The sequence below is a fragment of the Lupinus angustifolius genome, chromosome LG12, assembly GCF_001865875.1.
Source record: "Lupinus angustifolius cultivar Tanjil chromosome LG12, LupAngTanjil_v1.0, whole genome shotgun sequence".
In the NCBI taxonomy this organism is placed as follows: Eukaryota; Viridiplantae; Streptophyta; class Magnoliopsida; order Fabales; family Fabaceae; genus Lupinus; species Lupinus angustifolius.
The window spans coordinates 16,334,475-16,359,247 of NC_032020.1; the positions used below are offsets into that span (position 1 = coordinate 16,334,475).

General features: G+C 32.4%; 3 protein-coding genes across 5 annotated transcripts; 1 reads left to right on the forward strand and 2 right to left on the reverse strand.

Annotated features, from left to right (window-relative positions):
* On the forward strand, positions 1,567–11,593 carry LOC109362302 (phosphoinositide phosphatase SAC3-like). 3 transcript variants are annotated; one of them, XM_019608005.1, is made up of 16 exons: positions 1,567–2,319; positions 2,697–2,901; positions 2,991–3,156; positions 3,872–4,094; positions 4,259–4,338; positions 5,178–5,365; positions 5,480–5,577; positions 5,963–6,096; positions 6,193–6,321; positions 6,538–6,907; positions 7,582–7,703; positions 8,052–8,147; positions 9,335–9,529; positions 9,997–10,164; positions 10,367–10,481; positions 11,017–11,593. In XM_019608005.1, the coding sequence occupies exons 1-16, from the start codon at positions 2,212–2,214 to the stop codon at positions 11,134–11,136; spliced, it is 2,517 nt and encodes an 838-aa protein (XP_019463550.1). In that variant the 5' UTR covers positions 1,567–2,211; the 3' UTR covers positions 11,137–11,593. The 3 variants fall into 3 exon arrangements, with proteins under 3 accessions (XP_019463550.1, XP_019463549.1, XP_019463551.1); XM_019608004.1 differs by having other exon boundaries at positions 1,568–2,319; positions 8,052–8,153; positions 9,338–9,529; XM_019608006.1 differs by having other exon boundaries at positions 1,569–2,319; positions 6,550–6,907; positions 8,052–8,153; positions 9,338–9,529.
* LOC109361667 (eukaryotic translation initiation factor 3 subunit K-like) lies at positions 12,608–14,895 on the reverse strand. Its single transcript, XM_019607186.1, has 8 exons — positions 14,753–14,895; positions 14,599–14,655; positions 14,457–14,507; positions 14,299–14,361; positions 13,916–13,966; positions 13,773–13,839; positions 13,368–13,450; positions 12,608–12,995 (listed from the first exon to the last, which is right to left on the reverse strand). The coding sequence occupies exons 1-8, from the start codon at positions 14,864–14,866 to the stop codon at positions 12,789–12,791; spliced, it is 693 nt and encodes a 230-aa protein (XP_019462731.1). The 5' UTR covers positions 14,867–14,895; the 3' UTR covers positions 12,608–12,788.
* LOC109362875 (kinesin-like protein NACK2) lies at positions 15,963–22,369 on the reverse strand. Its single transcript, XM_019608942.1, has 15 exons — positions 22,230–22,369; positions 21,771–22,014; positions 21,296–21,385; positions 21,109–21,209; positions 20,801–20,914; positions 20,630–20,711; positions 20,300–20,367; positions 20,039–20,098; positions 19,820–19,944; positions 19,309–19,507; positions 18,640–18,777; positions 18,162–18,251; positions 17,120–18,037; positions 16,508–16,812; positions 15,963–16,369 (listed from the first exon to the last, which is right to left on the reverse strand). The coding sequence occupies exons 2-15, from the start codon at positions 22,003–22,005 to the stop codon at positions 16,045–16,047; spliced, it is 2,850 nt and encodes a 949-aa protein (XP_019464487.1). The 5' UTR covers positions 22,006–22,014; positions 22,230–22,369; the 3' UTR covers positions 15,963–16,044.

Genomic DNA, 24,773 nt, shown 5'->3' on the forward strand with positions numbered 1-24,773 from the left:
AGTTAGTAAGCTTAAAAATGTATTTAAACACCAAAATGATTTCTCATATGTAATTTAGACACTAAGAAAGAGGGAATATAAAACATAATTTAAATTGTCTAATAATTACAACTTATTTTACTTAATTGAACATACAAAATTAAATCATTATTAAAATATATAAATATACACATATAACATTTATATTACTATATATATAACATGTAGAATTGAATTGCATGTATTAACATCCGTAGATCTAGTTATCCCATTACTCAGACCCGTCAACTAGCAAATTTCAAAAAAATTAATTCCAATTACTAGTATTTCCAAAGATACAATTTTAAACCCAATTCAATATAGGTATTATCTGCGAGTCCAATTTCTAATTATCATTCCTATTTAGTCTTGAACAAAAACATAAGACTTATAATTTTTTAAATAGATGATTTATAAAATATTTTTTTAAGGGTCTTTATCCTCGACCCAAATATTAAAAAAAATGCTATTTTTTAATAAACAGGTAAGCATTATTATCTAGCCGTCCTTGGATACTTAAAGTTTTGAAGGTTTTTTTCTTCCTCCTCCCAAGTAACCGTCAACAATGACATGTAAATACTTACACCCCTCCTTTAATATTTAATATGCCTTAATTTATGTCTGTAAGAAATAATTTGTTTATGCAATTATAACTAATCATCACTGCGCAGTTTTAATTAATAAGGCAATAAAAAATAATGTATGTGTTTGTTAGAAAATAATATATTGTAAATTATGTAATGATGATGTAATATTTTGTTAGACACTTAGACTCTAGATTTTGATGTTTGAATCTTAAAGGGAGGGATTTATCCGCTATATATACAAGTAAATTAAAAAAAAACTTAATCCATGTTTTAGTTGTCTATTTTATAAAGATTTAATTATTTGAATTAATGATTAATTTTAAATTATTAGATTTTTATAAAATAAATAATTAATATATGAAATAGATTTTTTAATTTAGTCATACAATATGTGAATCTCCTCTCATATATAAATATTACACAATAACATTGCAAAAAACTATACATGACACATTAATTTTACACTGATAACCAAATAACTAATTGTGCTTCTTATTTGTACTCTTCTCAAGATAACAAATAACATTGCTAATACATATAATTACATATATACACGTATTTAATATCATTATTTATTATTTAGTACGTAACATTTATATACTATTGATCTAAAAATTTATGTGCAATTAATATGTCTTTGCATATGTGTACTTGATATATTCACCATTCAATTCTACTACTATAATTAAAATGTACATAATAATAGATCCATCAATAATATAAAAAGCTAAATCATTAAAATATAAATGATAAATGACCCAACAATAATATAAAAATCTCAATCATCAAAATAAGACAATATAATTTGTTTCCCTCTTATTTTAACGTGTGGACGGTGCTCAACCATTAAAATTATTTTATTTTATTCTTTTGAATTTTTGGATACGATGTTGTGGTTTTGATTTGTTCTTGGGTTTGGATCTGAATTCATCTTCTCCATTCTCTTCCTTTCATCGAGAGAAATTATTATTTTTATATTTAAATTGAAATTATTAAAAAAATAAAAATTGATTCAATAATTAGCATATCTTGTTCCTGCACCCGTGGTTTCAACCTTTTTGTTCTCAAATCTTCTTCCCCTTTTCATTTCTCACTCGATTTCCGTGTCTGATCTTCGTACCCATTTCCGCGTAAAGATTCCATTTTCAAATTACCCACAAGCTAATTTCCCTGTATCTAACCCTCACGAATATATAATATTCCATTTACAACCACAAAAAAGTTGATATTATTTGGATCTGTGTTAATATTTAGATCTGTGTTTTCTGTAGTTTGAGTAAGGATTAGTGGGTCGTTGTTGTTTGTAACAGAATTCATGTTTAGTAGCTATAGGCGGTGTGAGTGGTAGTTTGATTAGAGAAGGTGGTGGTGGAGGTAAAATTATGAAGAAAGGTTCATAATTTAGGATCAGTTTTGATATATAATGCTGTATTTGAAGCAGCCTATAGTTCAATATACGAGTTTGTGTTTTTGGGATTTGAGTGTTTTGCATTTTGGTGATTGTGAATTTTGATAATTTTGGAGGTGTTTGAAATCTGCATGGCATTTTGATTGTTTCCCTGAGCTTGAGGCTCGGGGGATCTGAATATCACAAAAGAAAAGAGTCATGGCATCTTCAGAGAATGACCCTTCTCATCAATCTTCAGAAATCCCTCTTACTCTTCCTTCTCTTCATGTTTGTTTGCAAAAATTTAGGCTCTATGAAACTCGATCGGTAATGCCCTTATCTTCTTTTTTCAACTACTGTACTTATTTCTCTGCTATTCTTATAGTGAGATCTCTTTGATTTTGTCATGTGAATATGATTAGCTTGTTTTATAGAATAATAACTGTTAATAGTTTTGATCTATGAATTATCAGTGAACTTGTTTCATATTAATATGAGTGATAATATCATGTAGTTTTGGTTTTGAGGGATCTTAACATTTTAGTGCATTTATTATCCAATATCCACTTATACATCACTCATATTCTAAAAAATAGCTCTCGATTTTGATGTTGGAATCTTAAATGGTTTTTGAATATTTTATCACGTCTTTCTGTTAATTAAAATATTCTAACCTTGGGCATTTTTTTTGTTTTATGCCACAGAACTTTTACATGATAGGAAGGGACAAGAGCAGAACATATTGGAGAGTGCTAAAGATTGACCGTCTAGATCCTTCTGAGCTAAACCTGCGTGAAGATCCCACCACTTATACAGAAATTGAATGTTCTGAACTTTTGAAGCGTATACATGAGGGGAATAAGTCCACAGGTGGACTAAAATTTGTTACAACTTGTTATGGAATTGTTGGTATGTTGATCCCTGACGTTTTCTCCAGCTTCCTGCTGATAATTTATTAGTCTTTATCTTGATATCTTATTCTGCTTTCCTGCTTTTAGGGTTCATCAAATTTTTGGGGCCTTACTACATGCTTCTTATCACAAAAAGAAGGAAAATTGGTGCAATCTGTGGTCATGCAGTATATGCTGTCTCAAAGAGTGAGATGATTCCGCTGCCAAATTCTTCGGTTTGGTCTAACATCATCAACTCTAAAAATGAAAACAGGTTTTTACAGTATCCCTTGTTATATCAATTGCACCTCTCACTGAAAACCTGAATGGTAGACCAAGTGATGCTCAGCATCTATTTGCATATTACTTATAAACATATAAGTAATCTATATGGATTCATTTTGAATGCTGATATCTTTCCTTTAACTATTGAAACAAAGACATATTACTTATATAGTTTATATATATTCGTTGTGAATACTGATATATCTTTTCAATGTTTCATTTAACTGTTTAAAACAAAAGGTCATTTTAATTTTCTGTCTTATTTACATGCATTTCTGTTGACCTTTCAGTTTCTCCTTCTCTATCCCAATCATTTTAATTTTGTTCTTACTTACATGCATTTTAATTTTATTAACTATTAATTATTACTGGAAATTTTATGTAGAAGCTACATGATTATATCCCTTTTGTTTGACTTAAATATAAAAAATTATATGTTGAAAAAGTACACATATATTAGTAATTTGTGAAGGACAACTTAACTTTTATAGTTTTATTAGATTTTATTCATGATAAATTATGGTATAATTTTGATGTGCTTGGTGATTCTGATTCTTAATGTTAATGCCATCTTTGAATTTAACTATAGTCGTACAAGAAGCATAGTAAAGCAAAATGATTTGGCCTTATGTCAATTTCTTAATTGTTCTTAACATTGCCTGGTTTTGTGTTTGATCATGTTCTTTTTCCATTGGTTTTTTTAGATACAAGAAGCTCCTATGCACAGTCGACCTTACAAAGGACTTCTATTTCAGCTACTCATACAACGTTATGCGCAGTCTTCAAAGGAACATGTGTGATAATGAGTTAGGCCAAGTCCTTTATGAGACCATGTTTGTCTGGAATGAGTTTTTGACTCGAGGGATTAGGAATCACCTCCAGAATACTCTTTGGACAGTTGCACTAGTATACGGCTTCTTTAAACAGGTGAATAAAAGTGACTCTTGAAATCTGCTGATACTGTATTCATTGATCTAGTAATCTTGTTAAGTAATTGAATTATTTACAATTCACTAGTATTTCCTGCTCCATTGAAGTAATTTTGTCATCCTGTGATTGGATATCTGATGTCTATCTGGTTGCTTCATTAGGACACACTTACTACAATATCTGGACGGGAGTTAATACTTACACTCATTGCGAGACGTTCACGTCATTATGCTGGCACCAGGTCCTTAAATTTCATTGTTTTTTCTTTCCAAACACATTAAATGCACTGAGTCATTTTCCTATGTGATTGCATGATGAGTATGCTGTAGTTGGTTATACAAATGATCTATAATTTGACAAAGTTTTATGCAAACTTAGCTAGTCTATCAAGAGCCTCCTCTGATGATTATATCCTTTTTGTGCTGAGGATGTGGTCCTTATACAGATATTATTCAATCACTTGTTGTATTTTCTAGTTGTTTTGAATTGTCAGAGTGCTTTTGAAGTTTTAACATAACATGGGTATATGATATGGAATGACACATGGAATAATCTATCTTTCATGTTCTGAGGGTGGGGTTACTAGGGTACACCTCTGTTTTCCATTCAGGTGTTGATAGAAAAGAGAAGAGGTGCACTAAACACAAGCTTTTTAGTATATAAATAATTTGTTAGCTTCAGAATTTCCATGAGTACTTGAAAGCACCATGCATCATGACAGATTTTCCAGCAAATTTAAAAGAAAATAACTTAGGCGACAAAATCTTGAAAAATTTAAGGATAGATAACTTATGGTACCAAATGTTTAAAATCAGAAAGGATGGATAAGCATATGCAATGATGAACCTTGATGTGTAGGATTTATGGCTTCAAATATTTGATGATGAGTTATGTTATTTTGTACTGTACGAAAACTGATGAATGAATTGATGACCAATCAAATCAAGTGTTAGCTAACCAATCCTGTGTGATAAAAAATTTAACAAAAAATAAAGACATGGGAAGTTACCATTGATTTTTTAGCTTTGCAAAAAAGTTGTTTCATACTAATAATCTTTTCCCTTCAACGATTGTGTATAGGTATTTGAGGCGGGGTGTTAACGAGAAGGGCAGAGTAGCTAATGATGTTGAGACAGAACAAATCGTGTTTGAGGATGTTCCGGAAGGTCTTCCAATCCGAATAAGCTCCATTGTCCAGAACCGTGGTTCAATCCCTCTTTTCTGGTCACAAGAAACTTCTCGTCTAAATATTAAACCAGATATTTTATGTATGTCTTTCCATTTCACAAATTTTGTAACAGTTGCGAAGTTATTTTTGTCTTACCTTCTCTATTTTGGTGTTTTAACTGTCCATTTATTTATGTATCATTCGTTTCCCCCAGTGTCAAAGAAGGATCAGAATTATCAAGCCACCAGACTTCACTTTGAAAACCTTGCGAAAAGATACGGGAATCCCATAATAATTCTTAATCTAATAAAGGTAATTTGCTTTTTTTAAGAAGAAAGTGAACTTCGTTTCCCATTTATTACATGCCATCATCTTTTCTGTTTGATATATAAATGCTTAGGGTGAGAAGGCTTTCTTGCTAGAGCAAACTGTCAACCTCAGCAAGGATTTGCAGTTGTATTACAAAATCTACTCAATCTTAAATTTTATTGTATCTCGGTTGTATTGGCACAGATTGATCTTGTATTTGGATTAGTCTTGACTAGTTTAATGTTATAATGTTTGTTAACATAAAAGGTTTATATTATTGTAGTACATAATGGAAAATCTGACAATCAAATTTAATGTTTTTATGTTTGATTCATTTTTAATAAGTTTCTTGGGTGATTGATATTGGTTTTTTCTTTATTTAAAACAGACCCATGAGAAGAAGCCTCGTGAGTCCATACTTCGTGCTGAGTTTGCTAATGCCATAGATTTTATTAATAAAGATTCATCTGAGGAGAACAGGCTTAGGTTTCTTCATTGGGATCTGCACAAACATTTTCAGAGGTTAATGTCCTTCATTATATAATTTTATCCTTCTTAGCAAAATACAACATGTTTTCTTTATAAGCTGATTAAAAAATAAGCTCTTTTTACTACCAGCAAAGCTACAAATGTCTTGCTGCTTCTGGGCAAAGTGGCTGCATATGCCTTGACATCAACAGGTTTTTTCTACTGCCAAGTGACACCAACCTCGAGTCTGGAAGACTCTCTAAAATGGCCATCTGTAGGGTAAGTTTTTCATTTTATTTCAATCTTTTAATTACTTTTCTCTACGTTTGTTAGATCCACTGTCTATAACTAAAATTTTGTAAGAAGATAAGAACAATGTTATAAACTTTGTCATAGAATAAGCCAAACAATATTAATAAAAGGAAGTGAATGCTTGATGGAGAGCTGGATTACATAAATTTCTTAATTTGGTATTTCTTGTTTACTGATGTTAAGTTTTGCATCCAGCAATGTTGATAAAGGAAGCTTTTCACCTACTGGACATGATGACAATGAGGATACTAATAATTTAGAGAGGAAAGCTAGTGAAGGAAACAATGTTTCCAATGAAAATCATTCTGTGAAACCACCCATCTTGCAGAGGGGGGTGCTCAGGACCAATTGCATAGACTGCTTAGATCGCACAAATGTTGCACAATATGCATATGGGTTGGCTGCTCTTGGTCACCAGCTCCACGCTCTGGGAGTTATTGACCACACAAAAATTGACCTTGATGATCCTATAGCTGAATATTTGATGGGGTTTTATGAGCGGATGGGTGACACGCTTGCACATCAGTATGGCGGTTCTGCTGCACACAACAAGGTGATTTGTAGTTGTGAGGCTTGTTACAATTGTTTCAGTTTGCAGATTTTCGAATCAGTAATTTTGCTGCATCATTTTTTTCTTATTTACCTCTGAAGGCAGTTAAATAATTTTCTATAGAGCTTTGCTTCGGGTTTAAACATTGTAACGAATATGATAACCATCATCCTTATTAATTTTTTTTTGTTGGGGGGTAAAGAAAGATATTTCTTCAATAATCACCCACTGAAAACTTAACTGGTTAATCACAATCTTCAGCTGTCCAATAATGTTATCTGAGGTGGATGGCATAAATAACCCTGTTAGCTTTCTTGTTGGTACTTTTAGAGTGGACTCATGTCCTGTATTCCATGTCATTTTTAGAGAACATTGAGAAATTGGGAATTGTGACTACAGACTACTGTTATTTATAGCCATGCATATTGTGGGGTATTCGAGTTAACTTTGTTCATGAGAATGAGGTTACCCCACTGATGTGCCGGTCAACATTTAGATTCATCTTTATTTCTTGTCTGTAATATTCCACTTTACTGTTAAATGGGCAGAATATCAGTGGCCATGGGATTTTCTTGATATGAAAGTTCATTAAACCGATTTGTCCATACATTGTTGTAGCATAACTGTTCTTAAGCCTATTCTGATGGTCTTTTTCTTTAACTTCTGTTTCTATGTAGATATTCTCTGAGAGAAGGGGCCAATGGAGAGCCGCAATACAGTCTCAGGAGTTTTTTAGGACTCTTCAACGATATTACAGCAATGCCTACATGGATGCTTTGAAACAAGATGCAATTAATGTGTATGTTCTTTGGTCATGCATTTTCTTACCTTTTCTACGTGTCTGAGTTAAATTATTCTCTTCTGTTCGGATAAAGTAATTTATCTTAGATGGTAAGAAGTACTGCACAGTAGGATTAGAAGTCATCCACAAACACTGCAAAATTAAAAACAAAACGGTGTCAATGCAAACAAGTTTTCAACTCCTGCATATCTTTCTGTCGTAAGAATTGCAGTGTTTTTTGTGAAACTATCATAGGTAGCTTGTGCATTTGTGATATATTTTCTGTTTGAAACTATGTATTTGTGGTTTTAACTGATTATTCTTTTCTACTAATCATGACATGATCTTTCTATTTTATTGGGTCAGATTCCTGGGGCATTTTCAGCCACAACAGGGTAAGCCTGCTCTATGGGAATTGGGTTCGGATCAGCACTATGATGCAGGGAGACTTGGAGATGGTGATGCTAGGTATTTAAATGTAACTTATGAGTAATATAATACCTTTAGCTTCTTCACCCGAGTTGGTAATTGTAGGTTAAAAAAGTTAGGGTTATGTTGTTGCATTAGGAGAGAAGAGGTGAAGCGATCTGGTTTGCAGCCAATAGATGGATGACCTTTTAGGATAACAGTCAGGGAAATAGCATAAATTCTTCTATTGCTAAGAAAATCAGAGGAATCCCCTTGCAACCATAAAACCCTCTTTATATAGGGTAGAAACCTTAACAAAAAAACAAATCTTCACTGTTAGAATAAATCTAAACCTAGCTGTCTAAAGTAAATTAAATAACAATAAATCAAATCATAATTGACCCTGTTTGTCCTGCACCACAATAACATGGCACAACATGACATAAGCATTTTTTTAAACAATAATAAAGTTACCATAGGATCAAGAAGTGTGTTTAAAAAAGTGACAAATATCAAGTATTAAAATGAATGCCATTTGATCCTCAAGTACTATATTCAGGTGTGGGATAATCAGCAGCAAACTACAGGTTTCAACTTTGGAGGCTTATTTATCATAACGAAACTCCGACAGGATAAAAAATCCTCTTAATTATTAAAAAAAGAAAGAAAATTGTTAGCCATAGCTCAAAGATGCAGTAAAGATGTCCCATCTGTGTATCAGGATCAGAAAATTCCTTAATTAGCCATGAGTATAGCAGCAAAGAGAGGTCTTAAACATAGTCCAATCCAATTATAAATGTAAGTTGAAAGAGGCGGCCAAATAGGCCAATGGACTGTCACTGACCACCACTGCCATGATGTCACAACTCAACCTTGTAAATTTTCAAACTGTATCATGAGAAAGTTCTTGAAGGTGACAATCCCAAACGGTTTGTTCTATTAGAAAGGTGTTTCTTTTCAATGCAAAAATTAACGGGCTCCAAGTAAAAGCTCAACTAGAATTAAATAATAGAAGTATATGGTTTTCCTTGAGAGGCGGGCTGGAGGGATTGCAGAGAAGCTGCGAGAAAGTGACAAGGCAAGAGAGTAACAGAAAGAACTCCTTCAAGATATGAATACCTTTGGGTTTTGTCCTGGTCGTGATGAATTTTTTGATATTGCATATCATTATGAGTGGTTAAAATATAGCATGATAAATTGAAGCATGTACAGTCAAGCTTGTGTTAACTTTGAATTTTTTTTAGGTCATTTTTCAAAAGATCCTTCTCAGATGGAAACATTCTTCAGGAAAGTTCTACCCCTATGTCAGCCCCAAATGCCAGGCATGATAATTTTCCTAACTCAGGTTTGCCCGACCGATCAGAAGAAGGAAGCAAGGTTTTTAGCGAGTCGTCTCCTGAAATATCTACTACTGAGAGTGATGTATCATTTTCAAGGTTCGCATTCTATTAATGCTGGGTTAAATATTGCTGTTTTGAAGACTACTGGATAGATTGTCAAAATTGCCATTTTATACATTTTCTAGATTTTTTACTGTATTTAATGTGTTAGTCTTAATCGCCTTATTCTAGAAGATTTTTATGCCTAAGCATAGCAGACCATTCTGTGTGAGAACTTTTGTAAAAGAACTAAATGGTTAATATTCTTATTTTCTGGAAGATTGGAAAAGTGATTCTATTTGAGAGTCTTCTCTTTTCTTCATACTCTTACTGTGTTTGTATATTAAAATGCCCAATTACAAATAATCATAATTTCTAATTTGCAATAAAATTTGTGTCAATGGGCTCATACTGTGCTGGTGCAAGTTAGAAACTTATTACATGATGACATGCTCTGCCATTTGCTGCTTCATTTTGTCCATCTAGTCCATAAGGGAATGATGTGCAATTCTTTGTTTATGTAGGTACACTCCCTCAATGCCTCGGAGACAGCTTTTCGGAGACATGCGAAGAGTTGAAAGTGATCATATTTACTATTCTGAGCATGGTGATTCGTTCAGCTGCTCCAATTTTGTTGACCTCGATTGGCTATCATCTTCAGGGAATTCATGTGAAGAAGAAGCATACGAGAGGTAATTAATTCTTTGTAATGAAGAAAATGTACAAATGCTTAGCATGAATATTTTGTTGGACCATTTTTTCCAGAAAGATGCATAGGCAACAAGACAGGGTAGAGATGAGAAAGTGGGGGACATTTCCTTGCTTCTTTCTCGTGATGTATTTTTTACCAAAGAAAAATGTGTTTATTTTAGTGGTCTGTTTATACTAATGCAGGTCAACAATTACCAACTCTCCAATTCCTGGGCTTTCTTCAGAAAATATTACCAGTGGAGTAACAGTAGGAGAAACAACCGCCTCCTCTAGTGATTTGGGTGGCTCAAGCCGAAAGGTACCACCCTTCTTACATAGCATACATTTGCAACTGCCTAATTCTTAGAGTCGTTGTTCCTACGATGTAATACATCGAATCATATGATGATCTGTACTTGTCTATATTCACTAGATGCAATACATGTACATTTGTTGCATGAAGTTGAAGTTATTTGTTCAAGTAGAACAATAGCTAACAGTTTAGGCTGTGTGCTTGGTCTAGTAAGATTAGGTTTTACTGTGAGATGATTAAGGATGGAGTATTTTGTGCATGTCACAGCAACAATCTGTTACCATCCATTTGAACTGCATTAGTTTCATATCTGTTCAAAATTTCAGTCCTTCCATAATTTAAACGTCCTTGACTTTCTAAATTATTTGGAGCACATTTGGGTAAACAAATTATTAAGCTCTTATTCAATAAGATTTTTTTTAATAACCTAAAAATAGCTTATATGAACGATCTGTAAGCCAAATAAATCTCTATATGCTCTTCTAAATGCTCCCTTGGTCTCATGTTATTATGTCATACTAATTCCATGCAACATTCTCAGGGAAGGGAGCGAACTGAACCAGACTTATCCTACGGTGATACACGGTCGTCCGATGTTCCAGAGGAATTTCCAGATACTTTTGTAGAATGGGTGAATTATGGGCAGACACTTTGCCATTGATCATTTCCTTTGCACTAATATATGATCCACCTTTTGTATAATTTGACTTGGCTTTGGTCTAAACTCTAAAGATGCTGATTAGAACAGACTAGAGAGAGCTTATGATAAAGAAGCCGGCAGAGGAAAGAAACATGCATTGGGTAGGAGCAACCATGCAGTATCAATTCTGTGGTGAAAAACTCAATAAATTAGAGAAGGGTATATAACAAACGGTTGTATAATTGTTCTGTTTTCTATCATTGTTTCTTTTCTTTTCTTCAAATCTGGAGCTCACTGTTTTCATTCTTTTTCCCCCACTAGTTCATGATAGTAGGTGCACTTGTAAATATTGTTACCTTTGCTTGTGGGAGCTCCACTTTTAGAATTGCAGATAATTGATTCTTTTAAGTAACTTTGCTTATTTTAATGTACAACTTTTCACATTTTTGTGGTAATGAAGTGCACCATTATATGATCATGCTGAGAATTTCTTTAACTATTGATATATGTAATTGATTGTTTCTATTTAAAATCCAACAATCCATAGTTGTTAGTATAGAATGTATTGGATTTAATATGTATACACTGAATTTTAAGAATGTATTGGATTTATTATGTATACACTGACAGTGTAAGTGTTTTTTACACTGTCAGAAATCTCCACCGTTCATATGTTAGTTAGTATTGACTTTTAAACAAAATTATTACAAATGGTAGATGATGTGCTGACAATGTAATTTTTTTTACACTAACAGTGCATAGATTTTAAACTCTAGTTATTTTAGGTACTGCGCAATTAAAGGTTTTGGAATATGCCAAATTTTTATTATAAGGTGCTCTTGCTTTGGGTATGAAAAGTTGTCTTGATGAAAGAAGTATAATATAAGCAAGTGTATTCAGCTACTTGATGCTTGAATTTGATTCATTGGCTTATTTAAGATGTGATGAATTTTTCATCTATCTAATTTCTATCTGAATTGTTTTTGGTTTCGTGAACTAAATATTTATCATTTTCATATTATGATAAAATAAAAAAATATAAATGGACTATGATTTTGTGTAAAGAATTTACAGCCTCCCAATAATCCAATTTTTTTTGTATTAGTATTGAACCATCCACATCCACACAAGTGAAAGTTTCTCTAATGGCAAGTACATTTCTTCTTTCCTCCTTCCACTTTAACCTACGCATATTAAATAAATTTCAACACAACACTCCAACTAAATATGTTCTTGTAAGAGTTCATACAACTATTCACCTCAATTATATGCACAATAAAGATGAGCAACCATTTATTCAACAAATTAGTAACCCGAGAGTAAAGGGAGTACATCTGTTGTCCACAATATGTGTCACTCCATGCGCCAATGATTATGACTGGTTGAAAAAACGTATTTAAATTAAATTTTTAATAATTAATCATTTTTCTGACCAATAGAAGCAGCGACACATAGAGTGGTACATTGTTTTGGGTAGCAGATGTCTACCTAGAGTACAGCAAAATGATTCTCAAACATGAATGCAAAACATGAGTACATTACAAAATCAGACCACTAATTCTCAAATTGAAGCATCTAAAGGGAAGGAGAACTGCAATATGTTGATGCAGCCAATGTCAAATTCATTTATATCTCATCTTCTGGAAACAAAAAACATTCCTCCAAATGTAAAATCAGCTAAGAATAGGGAAGATGCGAGTAATGTGCTCCAATGGTACACTATCTGCAATGTTTTTCTTTGAATTTGGGTCATTAAATTCATTTCTAGGAAGGGCAATAAGTTGACCCCTTCCTTGGCTGCCCTTTTCAATCGCCCAGCCAGAAGTGGCTACTTGGTGTTCGAGGAATTTGTCCAAGGATAAACCTTCTCTGTTTATAGCCTGTGAGTTTCATGCAGAATAAATGGTCTCATTGGAAAGTAATAGAAGAAAGCAAATAAACTTACCATCTGAGAATCATACAAGTGGATGAAAAACATAAAGACAAACAATTTCCATATAACCCCTCCACGAAGCTGCCTCAATAACCACTTAACCTCTAAAGAATGAACGGATGATTATAGCCATGAACATGGAAGTGTTGTATTATTAAATGTTTGTGTTACACTGTCACGTGAAACATGAATTCAACTAGCATATTAGAAAAATGATGTGCTGGACATTGTGCTAGTGGTAGAAGCTACTAGCTGCAGATGAAAGTATTTCCAGTAATAAATGAACCAATGATTCAAATGGGCAAAAATAAAAGTGTACCTCAGCAAGCACAGTTCTAGGAACCTTTTGATAAGTCAAGGAAAGGACATGAATTGCATAGCTTTGAATTGCCTGCTCAAATCCTGCAATTGATTTCTAATTAAGTTAGTATATAAGCATTCATTAACGAAGTTCAATCAGTGACAACAATAAGAATAAACAGCTACATTAAGATAAGTGAAAATCTCCCCTTGTTTCCAGGTAAAGCATTCTGCAAAATTTATCCTGCACATGGAAACGGGGCCTCCAATTGGCACAACCCAGTTTACCACGTACAACATGGTTATAAGGAGCAACAAAGTGTTCAAATTTAAAATTTATGATTCTATTTGATACATTCTTCAAAGCTCACCGGTGTGTAACAACAGTGAATAATCTTTCCATCAATTGTAATGAAAAAATTACCAGGCACAGCTTCAACAATGTGACGATTTTTTGCTGCTTCATCCCAGAACTGGTGAAACCTTCCAGTCTGAAGAAGAGACATGGATTAATTTATAATTTCAAACAAGCACTTCATCCATGTACAACTGAAGCTTGATGCATACCTCCAAATAGTGAGACAGAACAATCAGTGTCTTGAATTGCTCCTCCATTTGCTAAGATACGTGACAAACCGAAATTAATACCAAACAACACTAAAATGTAACAGATTTTAATAATAAGCGAATGAGCCCATCACTGATACCAGCTAGGCAAATTCAAATACGAGTTTCCTAAAAATAGGATGAAAACTGGAATTCCATGAATAATTAAGTTGGCGAAGTTCGTGAAATTTAAGAATGAAGATAACCTTCTACAACTGTTTATCCAAATCCAAACACATTTGACATGAGTGACTCAATTATTCGAGCATCTAGTTATGTGCGTGCGAGATCAAGAAGAATTGCTACAAATAAAAGAACAATAGTTTTACTTGAGGGAATCATACCACACGTTCTGGAATCAAAAAGAGACACAGGCTGAAGTCTGGAGCAGGCATTGCCATGAGAGCCTGTTCAGACAGAAAACTACATATTTTGAGCATGCACTGACATTCACTATACCGCGACATAATAAGTTCAGCCGGAAAAAACTACTTCACCATACCTTAATCAATATGCGGGCAACAATCTGAGAACTCATTTTCTCAGGTTCAAACTGCATTAATAACAAATAACCAAAACTATTAACTCCTAACCTATCAATCACTTATGAGTTGCATTGAGCCATTAATCATAAACAAAAGTACCTGGTAGAGGCGAAGGAGACAGAGATTTGCATCCAAACTGTATATTTGTGATGAAACCTGGTAAACAAATGGAGAATAATAATAATAATAATAATGATAATTATAATAATAGAAGGTTTGAGATATAAAGATAGGAAATGAATGAAAAAGAGACCTGGTCGTTAACATGATTTTCGAGATCAGGAAGAATATCAGGATTATAACGATTAAGGCCTACAAGCTGTTCCACTGTGTAACCTACTTGCTCCTCTTCTATTTCTCTTCCCATCTTTCTTTCTCTATCTGTTACTGCAACCAATGATTTTCACTCAAAACCCTATAGCTACGCTTAAATTAGGGAAAACGTAATTAAAAAATAAATTCAAATTAAAGGAGCTTAATTTTCATTCATTATTACTACACTTTTTGTTTATCCATATACAGCATTAGGACAGCTTAAACGTGAAAATTGGGCTAATATATTTAATAAGTCATAGTATAAAAAACTTAGAGTTATTAGTGAATTTTTATCCTTCAAAGTCTCATCACTCAATTCTTTAAAGAAATTTATGATTGTATTAGTCCCTTATGTCATTTTAAGAGTATTTTGTCACTAGTTCTTTAAATAAATATGTCATCATACTGTACCCTAAAAAATTAAAACTAACTTGATGGCAAATTTAATATCTAACAAACTAATTTGGTAACAAAATTTTCAGCAACAATAAGTGAATGACACCATGATCTTTGGAGGCCTTGAGTTGATGATACTGAATATAATGACAAGTTAGATACGTGCATGTCTTGATTAAAGTTTAATAATCCTTATTTGACCTTAAGCTTAAGAGTCGTCATTTTTTTAAGTTACTAGTCAATTTACATAAATCATTTTTAGTATATAACCTATAACAATATGGTGAAGTTCATGAGTAAGTATTTTTATATCTCATTTGTACTCTTCTTCACACATAACTTACACTCTACCTTTTTAGAAGAAAAAAGGAGGAATAACATAAGAAATTGAATCATTGTTTTGATAATCATGAATTTATTTCTTCAATGATAATTGTATCATTGATATAAGAACAATGTTGTTGTGTAGTTTATACCTAAATACTTAAATATAATTCCAAATTTTCAGTTACTGACTGCATTGCATTCTAACTTTCTTATTATTTTTTCCCAAAAAGAAGCTTCACTAAAAACAAAATTAAAAAAGGTTGATTTGTATTGAAAAAAATCTCTTCATTGAACAGTGTTTCTGTTTCGTTCTTAACCGTAGACAATACCACTTTCTTAAAAAGGCATGCAAAGAACTGACAGAATTATGCGGTTTTCTTTATCTATGAAATAGCTACTTTTTGTCCATAACAATGCAACATGCATACGAGGTACAACTAAAATATGCATTTGATAAACTATAAATTCTAGTAATGACCATAAATGAGGTACAACTAAATTATCAGTTCACAAATTCAAAAGATTGGATATAAAGTTCCAGCCACCCCATGTTTTCTTGTTAGAAGGGCTTGCAAAGTTTAACTCAAACATGTCCTTGCTATTTTCATCAGATCCACAGAAATCAATTAGCTTTGCTACTATATCTGCGCTTTCTTGTACATGTTGCATGTTATAAGGGTCAGTCCACAATTTATTCACAAGCTGCAGCCTCCTTTGTTTTCCCACCGGAGGAACTTCCCATTTTGCATATAGCAGTTCCCTCTCCTCTGCCGAAAGTTTATAACTCACCCTCTTACCTAGGTGCTCTCTTTCTTGCTTCAGAGCTTTGATACTGTATTTGACAATCAACAAATTAAAAACAAAGGTTAATATCATTCTCTGTTCATAGTACAAAAGTTGCAATTCCTATGTTATTTTCTAGCAAGATAAGCCATTCATTCCACTTTAAAGTAATATCAAAAGACCATACCTTGCTGAAACAGAGCTTGCAGGCTCATCACCTAGAAGTGCTGGACTAGCATTTCCAAGCTCTGCTAGGTGCTGTTCCAACCATGTCAATCTTCTAAGTTCAACTTCCATATACATCTGATCAGAAGGGTCTCCCCTTAGCAAAAGATAAAATTGTGTACGATGCACCAGAGAAATGTGACATAAATGCCATAACATGATAATTTGCTTTCTCTGCTGTTCAAACATTATGTGCCAAGATAAGGGAGAACGATCAACAATATCTGTTTCTTCATTTACAGACTTATTTGCTTCAAGCTCCAAAACCTAAACTTGTACAGGGGTAAGTATCAACATTAATTTCTCATTAATAAAAAAATTAGATGGTGTACTATGACATCAGAAATAACTAGAGATATCACTAAGAACTGATTCCATATTTGTTATAACTTATAAGCTGCACCATAATAAACATAACTCAACAACTCAAGAGGGTTGCATCCTATAAATGGAAAGGAACCTACAAAGAATGCATGATAACACATAGGTTTAGGGCAACACATACCTTTATAGGATGACGAAAAAGAAATGGCACTATAAGATATATAAATAGAGAAAATCAATGAAATGTTACCTGACAAACCAGAAGCTGCTTCTGGTAATGCAGTTTGGCCACTAGTTCTTTTAACTCGGTAATATAAACTCTGAAGCTCCGAATGTTCTCCTCGGCAGCATTTTTGAACATTTTCTGGATCTTCTTCACATTCACTGACTTTGATCTCCCTGTTGATGGGCTTCCTCCCCGTGTTAAAATAGAATTACAACTTTGTTCATCATTTCTCGAAGTATCTTTATGTAAGCTTTCAGATGCATCACTGCCAGAGAAGGCATTATTGTTTTTAGGAGGTACCCTGTTCTCAATTTCATGCTCCATTGCTTTACAAGAAGAGGAAAGCGGGGAGCATGGTGCACGTATTATATGTTGCATGTTGGGGCTGTTGCTTAAGGTGAAAGGAAGAATCTTTTTCCTTTTCAGATGGGCCTTGCTCTCTGGAGCCTCCTCGGTACTAAAAGCAGAGACTAGCTTGTCTATCGATTTTTGAACGTTCTCCAGCTTTCTTTCCAAAGATGCAATTGTGTTACCTTGACAGTCCAATTGAGTAATTTTTTCCATCAGGTTTACCTTATCTGCAGTCACAATTTCTTCTGCAGTAGAGGTAGCCAGTACCAAGTCTTTTATTTCAGATAGTAGTTTCGACATAGTCTCGGCAGTTTCTTGATTACCAAATTTGTGGGTTGCAAAATCTTTGTGCAAAACTTCTAGTGCTTGATTTGCATTCTCACAGAGCTGGAGCTGCCGGTGCTCAAGCTTCTGAATTTCACTGGCCAATATAGATGGATCAGGAGAAATCAATAAATTCTTCAGCATTACTTGTCTACCAACTGCCGCTCTTCGCACTGGGGTGAGTTTACCAATACTAGTTGATTCATTTTCTTCTGGAAAAGAAAGACATCTGACAACTTGGGCAGAGGGCCCATAATCATTAGATCCCTGCAAAAATTATATAATTTGAGTAAGAAGAAAAATTTAGACGATAATCATTATTTGTTCTCCTTTCATTAGACGATAATCATGATTAGAGGGCCCATAATCATTAGACGATAATCCCAAATACCTTCTGAACTTTATTTGTTCTCCTTTCAAGCTTGAGTTGAGATTGTGCAAGGTCTCTCTGTCGCCTCAGGTCTTCTATATCCCTTTCCATCTGCATATCTGTGTTTATCAGAATTCTATTGACTTGTATGAAACTCAGAAAACAGTTAGCTTTTTCACATGGTTTATAACAGTTTCTTTCACAGATCTCCTTCTCTGCTTGACTAGAAGAGGAAATAGACTGAATTCACTTCTCAGGATTTGTAATCCATTATGGAATGGTAAAGTCAAATAATTTATTTCATAGATAATAATACCTTGTATTTCACAAGCTTTACTTAAATGTTTAAAGTTTTGCAATGAAGAAATCATCTACACATCTTGAGACAAGAGTATGTAAGGACACCAAAGAACATCATTTTAATACCCATCTAGTAGAATAGTACAGCACACTTCACTCATTCTACAGGGAAGTTAAGAGCAGGAAAAGAATTTTGTACCAGCTTAATTTGCAACTCTCTTTCAGCTAGCAATGACTTTAGACATGAAGATGAAGAACGATCAGGGCTTTGTAACTCCCCTTCAAGCCTGGCAACTTCCTTTTGCAATTGTCTAACTAGTGTCTTATCCGGAACAACCTGTTGAAAAACCACCGCAAGCTTATTAAACATCCTCTCTGAATATGATAATTCTATTTTTTTTTGTAAAATATGAAAACAGCTAATAAATGAATTGGCTTTTTGAAACAAAAGAAATTTCACTAATAAGTGATTGTATAAAATAACAGTTCCATCTTAGAATTGCCATTAGAGTGACAGACTATCCTGCAATTAGCCCTTCAATTTTCTTATATGAAAAGACAGGATGTTTTTGATGAAATTTTGCATGCAACACTTTCTTCAATAATTCAAAAACTTCTATTAAACAAATACCATTTGTCACTAGTCAATTAGAGGAATAACCGAATCCAAGAGAACTACAATCTAAAACTTCAATTTAGTATCATAGTTTTCAATAACGTAAGCTACCAAACTTCCACAAGCTTCAATCTAAAAGTGTTTTTTCGTGATAAATAACTATCTGGTAATATAAAAAGGTGGAAGTAGAAAAGTTTTGTACAAATCCATTCTCCAATCAAACAGGTCATATATTTAAGCATTTAGTCATACCATATTCACTCGGGCATTATTAATCACTTCCTTTGCACTTGTAGCAAATGTTAGTGTATTTCTTGTTTGCTCCACATGGCTTAAGGCCGGACTTATAGTACAGATAATTGCTGTTCGAGCATTTCCCCCAAGTGAAGACTGCAATATTCTTGTAAGTTTCGAATCTCTATATGGTATGTGACCACTGCGTTTTCCACCACTGCAAACCAAAGAAACTCCAAAAGTAGAATTAGACTCCTGTGTATTGACAAAAGTACATGGCACTAAAGGTCTTTACTGTTCAATAAAAATCAATGCCAATTTCTATAGTAAACAATTTCTAGTCCTCAAATATTGTCAACTGAATTGAGTTCGATTGTAATGTTACTAGTCATTCAATAGCTTTAGTTCCGAACATAAGAAGCAAGTCTAAAACTTGCACAGAAATAGTTACTTGTGATGTGGACTCTTTGGCACTAGAAATGGTAGCCATACAAAATTGGATATCTTTTTAAATCTAAAATTGTTGGACCTTAGCTTTCTGATGACAGTCGTAAGTGTCAATAAACTTCGGTTTATGTGGTTTCCTTCCTTCAATCTTGCTCCACAAGTATGTGTTTGAGAGATGCGTTCACTTCCCGCAAGATCAACAAAATTCTATGAAGTTATTATACAACAGTCATCAATACAACTAGCTAGTTTTAATTAGTCGTCAAGGATTTTAGCTCAAAATATACAGATGAAAACATACCAAACTGGCTACATAAGATTTTAGATGGCCTGAACTGTCAATAGGGCTGCTCTCTACAGTCTGAAATATTTACATAAAAATAAATAAATACAAATTGAAGAGCAGTAAACATGATCTCTTACTAGAAACCTCCGACTTAACTGGCTAAAGAAGAATTATAGAGACTAGTGAGTTAACAAAGATGAAAAACTGTAATATGTAAGCATTATTTTCTTAAAATAGGAAAATTCAATACTTATTATTAGCTGTAGTTGAGCTTACCAGCCTGATTATTTGATGTGATCTTGAACTTTTATCATTTAAAGCAGTTTCCCCTATTTGCCGTTGAGCTGCAGATACACTATTTATATGAAGGGCAGTAATTTGCAGATGGACTAAATAATCATAGCTTTCCTATTGAGATCAAAGAAAAACAGATGCAGTATTTTTCTACTCTGACATGATTCATAATCAAAGGGAAATATAATTCAGGCATCAGCAATAACGATAGATAGCAATATTATCTGGAAAAAAACATGATGAAACCAAATGTAAAATAGAAAACTTCACCTTATGATTCACAAGAGAAGTTAAATCAGATTTGTAAATTACCTTCACAGATACCAATCAAATGCCTTAGATGTTGACCATCCTTAGCTACTTTTTCATTCAGCTTTTCTACAACAGTCCCTTTCTATATCCAAAGTCAAAATAAACATGAATCAAAGAAATGAATAGAGTCCTTTGATAACTTTCAATAGAAGTTTTACATGTGAACTATACCTCAGGATCATCCAAAAGCCGAAGAGCACCAGATTCACGATTTAGAAGGTCTATGACAGTCTCATTATAGATTTCCAAAGCAGAGATTCTCAAAATAAAAGCCCTTTCTGGTGTCTGTGAGATTGAATTAAACACGGAAGGTTCATAACGCAATCATTTTATAAAGAAACCCTGCGTAACTAAGTTTGGTATGTAGGACTCAAGGTTCAGACTTCAAGGCAACATAAATAGCTATATGTTCATCCACTTTCTCATTCTACAAAGATAACTGATATAAAGTTTGGTATCAACTATCAAGAGTAACTCACATTTTGGATGTACTCGTAGATGTCCCTGATAGCATTTTCAGTGATGCCTCTCATGGTGAATGTCTTACCACTGCTAGTCTGCCCATATGCAAAAATTGTTGCTGCGAGAAAAATAAAAATATTGAATGATTTCAAAAGAAAAGCAAAAAATAGTCCTAAAAGTAAGATTTAGCTTATAATATGTTACCATTAATTCCAGAAAGTGCCGACAAAGCAACATCCTTAGCCCCTTCATCATAGACCTTATGAGCTGAGCATGTAGGAGCAAACACTTTATCTGTGACACAATAAATAATTAAAAATATCATATAAAAGGAAATAGAACTTTAACAATAATTTGTTGGCAATGGATAAGTAACAAAAAAGGCAATTTTTTATTGGAAAACTAAATTAAGTACAGCACTTGAAACCATTACCTAATAAAAACTTACCTTTTTTTATTCCTTATTTGGATGACAAATCTAATTTTATAATTACAAATCCATATCAACAAACATAAAAAACAATAAATGCAAGAACGTATACTACTAACTACGGCATGTCAACTAGGTTATATCTCATTAATTACCATGTGTTACATTTTCAATTTTAAATTCAAATTCATAAATTCGCTTTCATGGAAATTTCAGTTTCCAAAAAAAAAATGAAACAGAAAGCAATACCGAAGGTGTACGGTGTTGGAGGCCTTTCTTGATTTGGATTCTTGAATACAATGGTGTTTCCATCCAAACATTCCCAAGCAATTAGATCATACATGGCTTGTTCTTTAGGGTTCAGTGGCCTCATCCTAACCGTAACTCCAATCTTCTCCTCCCTAACCTTGGAACTACCGCCAGGTGTACACGGCGGATTCCGGTGCATCTTTGACGACGGTGTTGTTGATGAGGCTGCCACCATTGTACTACGCTGTAAATTTTATGAAGATCGGGGACCAATCAGCAATGTCATTTTCCGAAATAAGAAAGAACTCAAAGAAGTGTATAGTAATTAATAAGAAAACTAGTTTCTCCGTTTAAACTGATGCATGGATTTTGGTTTTTGAAGCTCACTACTAAAAGAGATTCAAAAATGAAAATGCGAATAGCGTAATGGAAAAAGAAGGAAATGAATATAATGAGAACCTAGCATGAAGTGAAGATTCTAAAAATGTTGATGATGGAATCGTGTAAAACGACGTAGTTTGGAGGGAAAAGGTAAGATTGAAATTGTTGATGCAATGTGGAGAATATGAGTGATGAGAGAGTGTGGCAGGGTTTAGTAACGGTTACTATGTGAGCGCATCCACACGGGAAATAAACTAATAAAGTGACGATTTAAATTACTGGGTCCCACATACACACACGTCATCAGCATTTTATGGGCTTCGTAACTTATATTGGCCCTATCTATCTATTAACTAAGAGGGGTACTAATAATTATAATCCTCAAAAGAAAAAATTATACTTGATAATTAGAACATCTCCAATTGTTCATTCTTACCATGTTCTTATTAAAGTATGAATATTATTTCCTCATTTTTTTTATGTCACATTCTTATTTATTAAAAATACTTCTTCACAAGAATATTTTTGAAGTTATTTTTATCAAAAAGAAATATGAACAAAAAAAAAAAGAATAGAGAATTTGTATAAGATATGTTGTGGGGTTGGTTGTTAAATCCAAATAATAATTAGAATATTGTTTATCATAAGAAAAATTATATGTTATTCTTAATTTATAAAAATATGTAATAAATTGAAGTAATGTGTTACGCGTAAATAAGAATGAAATTAATATTCTTCATAAAGATGGTTAACTTAAAAAATATAATTTAATCATATTCATTATTCATTATCTTTAAAATATTACACATCTCCTATCATTCCTAATTTCATATCATATGTGGATATATATATATACTTTCACTACATATTCATTGTTAGTTATTTGTAAGATACATTATGGGATTCCTTTTGAAATATTTAGGGTTATGTTAGGACAAAAATAGCTCATAGCTCATATTTGTGAGCTTTTAGGTGATAGTTGTGACTTTATAGTTCATAGTTTTTTCTGTTTCATACGGGTATTTTTTCACCGAAGGCAATCATGTTTATAGTTCATAGTTAAAAGTATGTAATTGTATAAGTAATTTATTACACTAGAGTTATTCAATAAATCTAGTTTTATAATTAATTAAAATTTAAAAATAACTAAAAAGTACTTATATTATTTATTTAGTTATTTATTAATAATTATTAATTGGAGTAATTAAATTCGTAGATAAATTAAAATCAAAATTTTTATTTATTTTATTTATAATTGGATATGCAATATTTTTTTGTTATTTGGTGCTAAGGCAAGAAAAAAACATCAGGTTTTTAGTTGAGAATTACTGATATTTTTTTTTAATTTTAAAGTAGTTTTCTGAAATATAACTTTTCAAACTGTACAAAATTCTTTTTTAAAGGTTACAAGTTCCCTCCTTCTTCTTTTTTTTGTTTATACAAGATTATAATAAATTATCTACTTTAGTTAAAAAGTTAAAAGATACTTAAAAAAAACTACAAAGAGTTGCCAAACAATGCCTTACTATTGGATAAGAACCGGCTATCAACTATTATGGAGGATTGGGAGAAGCTTGGGAAATAATTTATTATTCTTGTGCTGTCAGGAAATTTCCAAACAAGCAAAAGGCTATAAAAGAAACAAAGTTCATTTGTAAAAGAATAATTTTCTCTACTATGTTTTTTTTTATAAAATCTGAACTTAATTGTGTTTGTATAGAAACTGAAGAATAATAGTTTTACTAAATCACAATGAATATTAAATATAATTTACTTTTATTATTAAACTAACAAGCTACCCATGCGAATACACGGAACGGTACTTTTCATTGTATGATTAAAAACATATATATTATATCTATATTGTTTCTTTAAGGCAAGAAACAACTTCAAATTTGTTATTTTGAAATTGATATATCTTTCAAAATTCAATGTCACTCATTGTTCAACCTCACAAATATTAAATATACACAATATCATATTATGGAAAAACTTGATTATATGATTAGAAAGACCAAAAATTACAAATGTATTTAAAAATTGATGAGTTAATAAGTTGAATTTTGGCCCTCATTAGTATCACACATATTAATAGAATCAGAACTATTGTATTCAATTTTATCACATAATATTATGAAATTTACAAATATTTGCTTCAACTTAAGTACTGATTGAATTGAATTATAAATTTTTTTTATTTGGAATTAAACTAAAAAATTCATTTATTTGTTCAATAATTTCAATAGTTGATGCAAGCATTATCCTTGGTTATAAAAATTCTTCATTTTTAGCGATCTTGCAGATCTGGATAAGTACTTTGAAATTTGAACTATGACATCTATTGCATTATCAAAATTAACAAATGTATATGTCATTAGGCAGGGAATGATGTAAATATGAGAATTATAAAGAAAAAATAAATAATATAATTTAACTAATACATCCTAATGATTATATTTTTTGTGTTAGCGATTATGTACAATTACAATATTTATTATAATATTTTCAAACTGTATCATTGTCTTGATTATATGTCTTCATCCATACAATTTTTGTACAATAATATTTTAATGAGAGGGAATGATAGATGACACCATTAATTAAATAGTGGAGTTGTGTTAT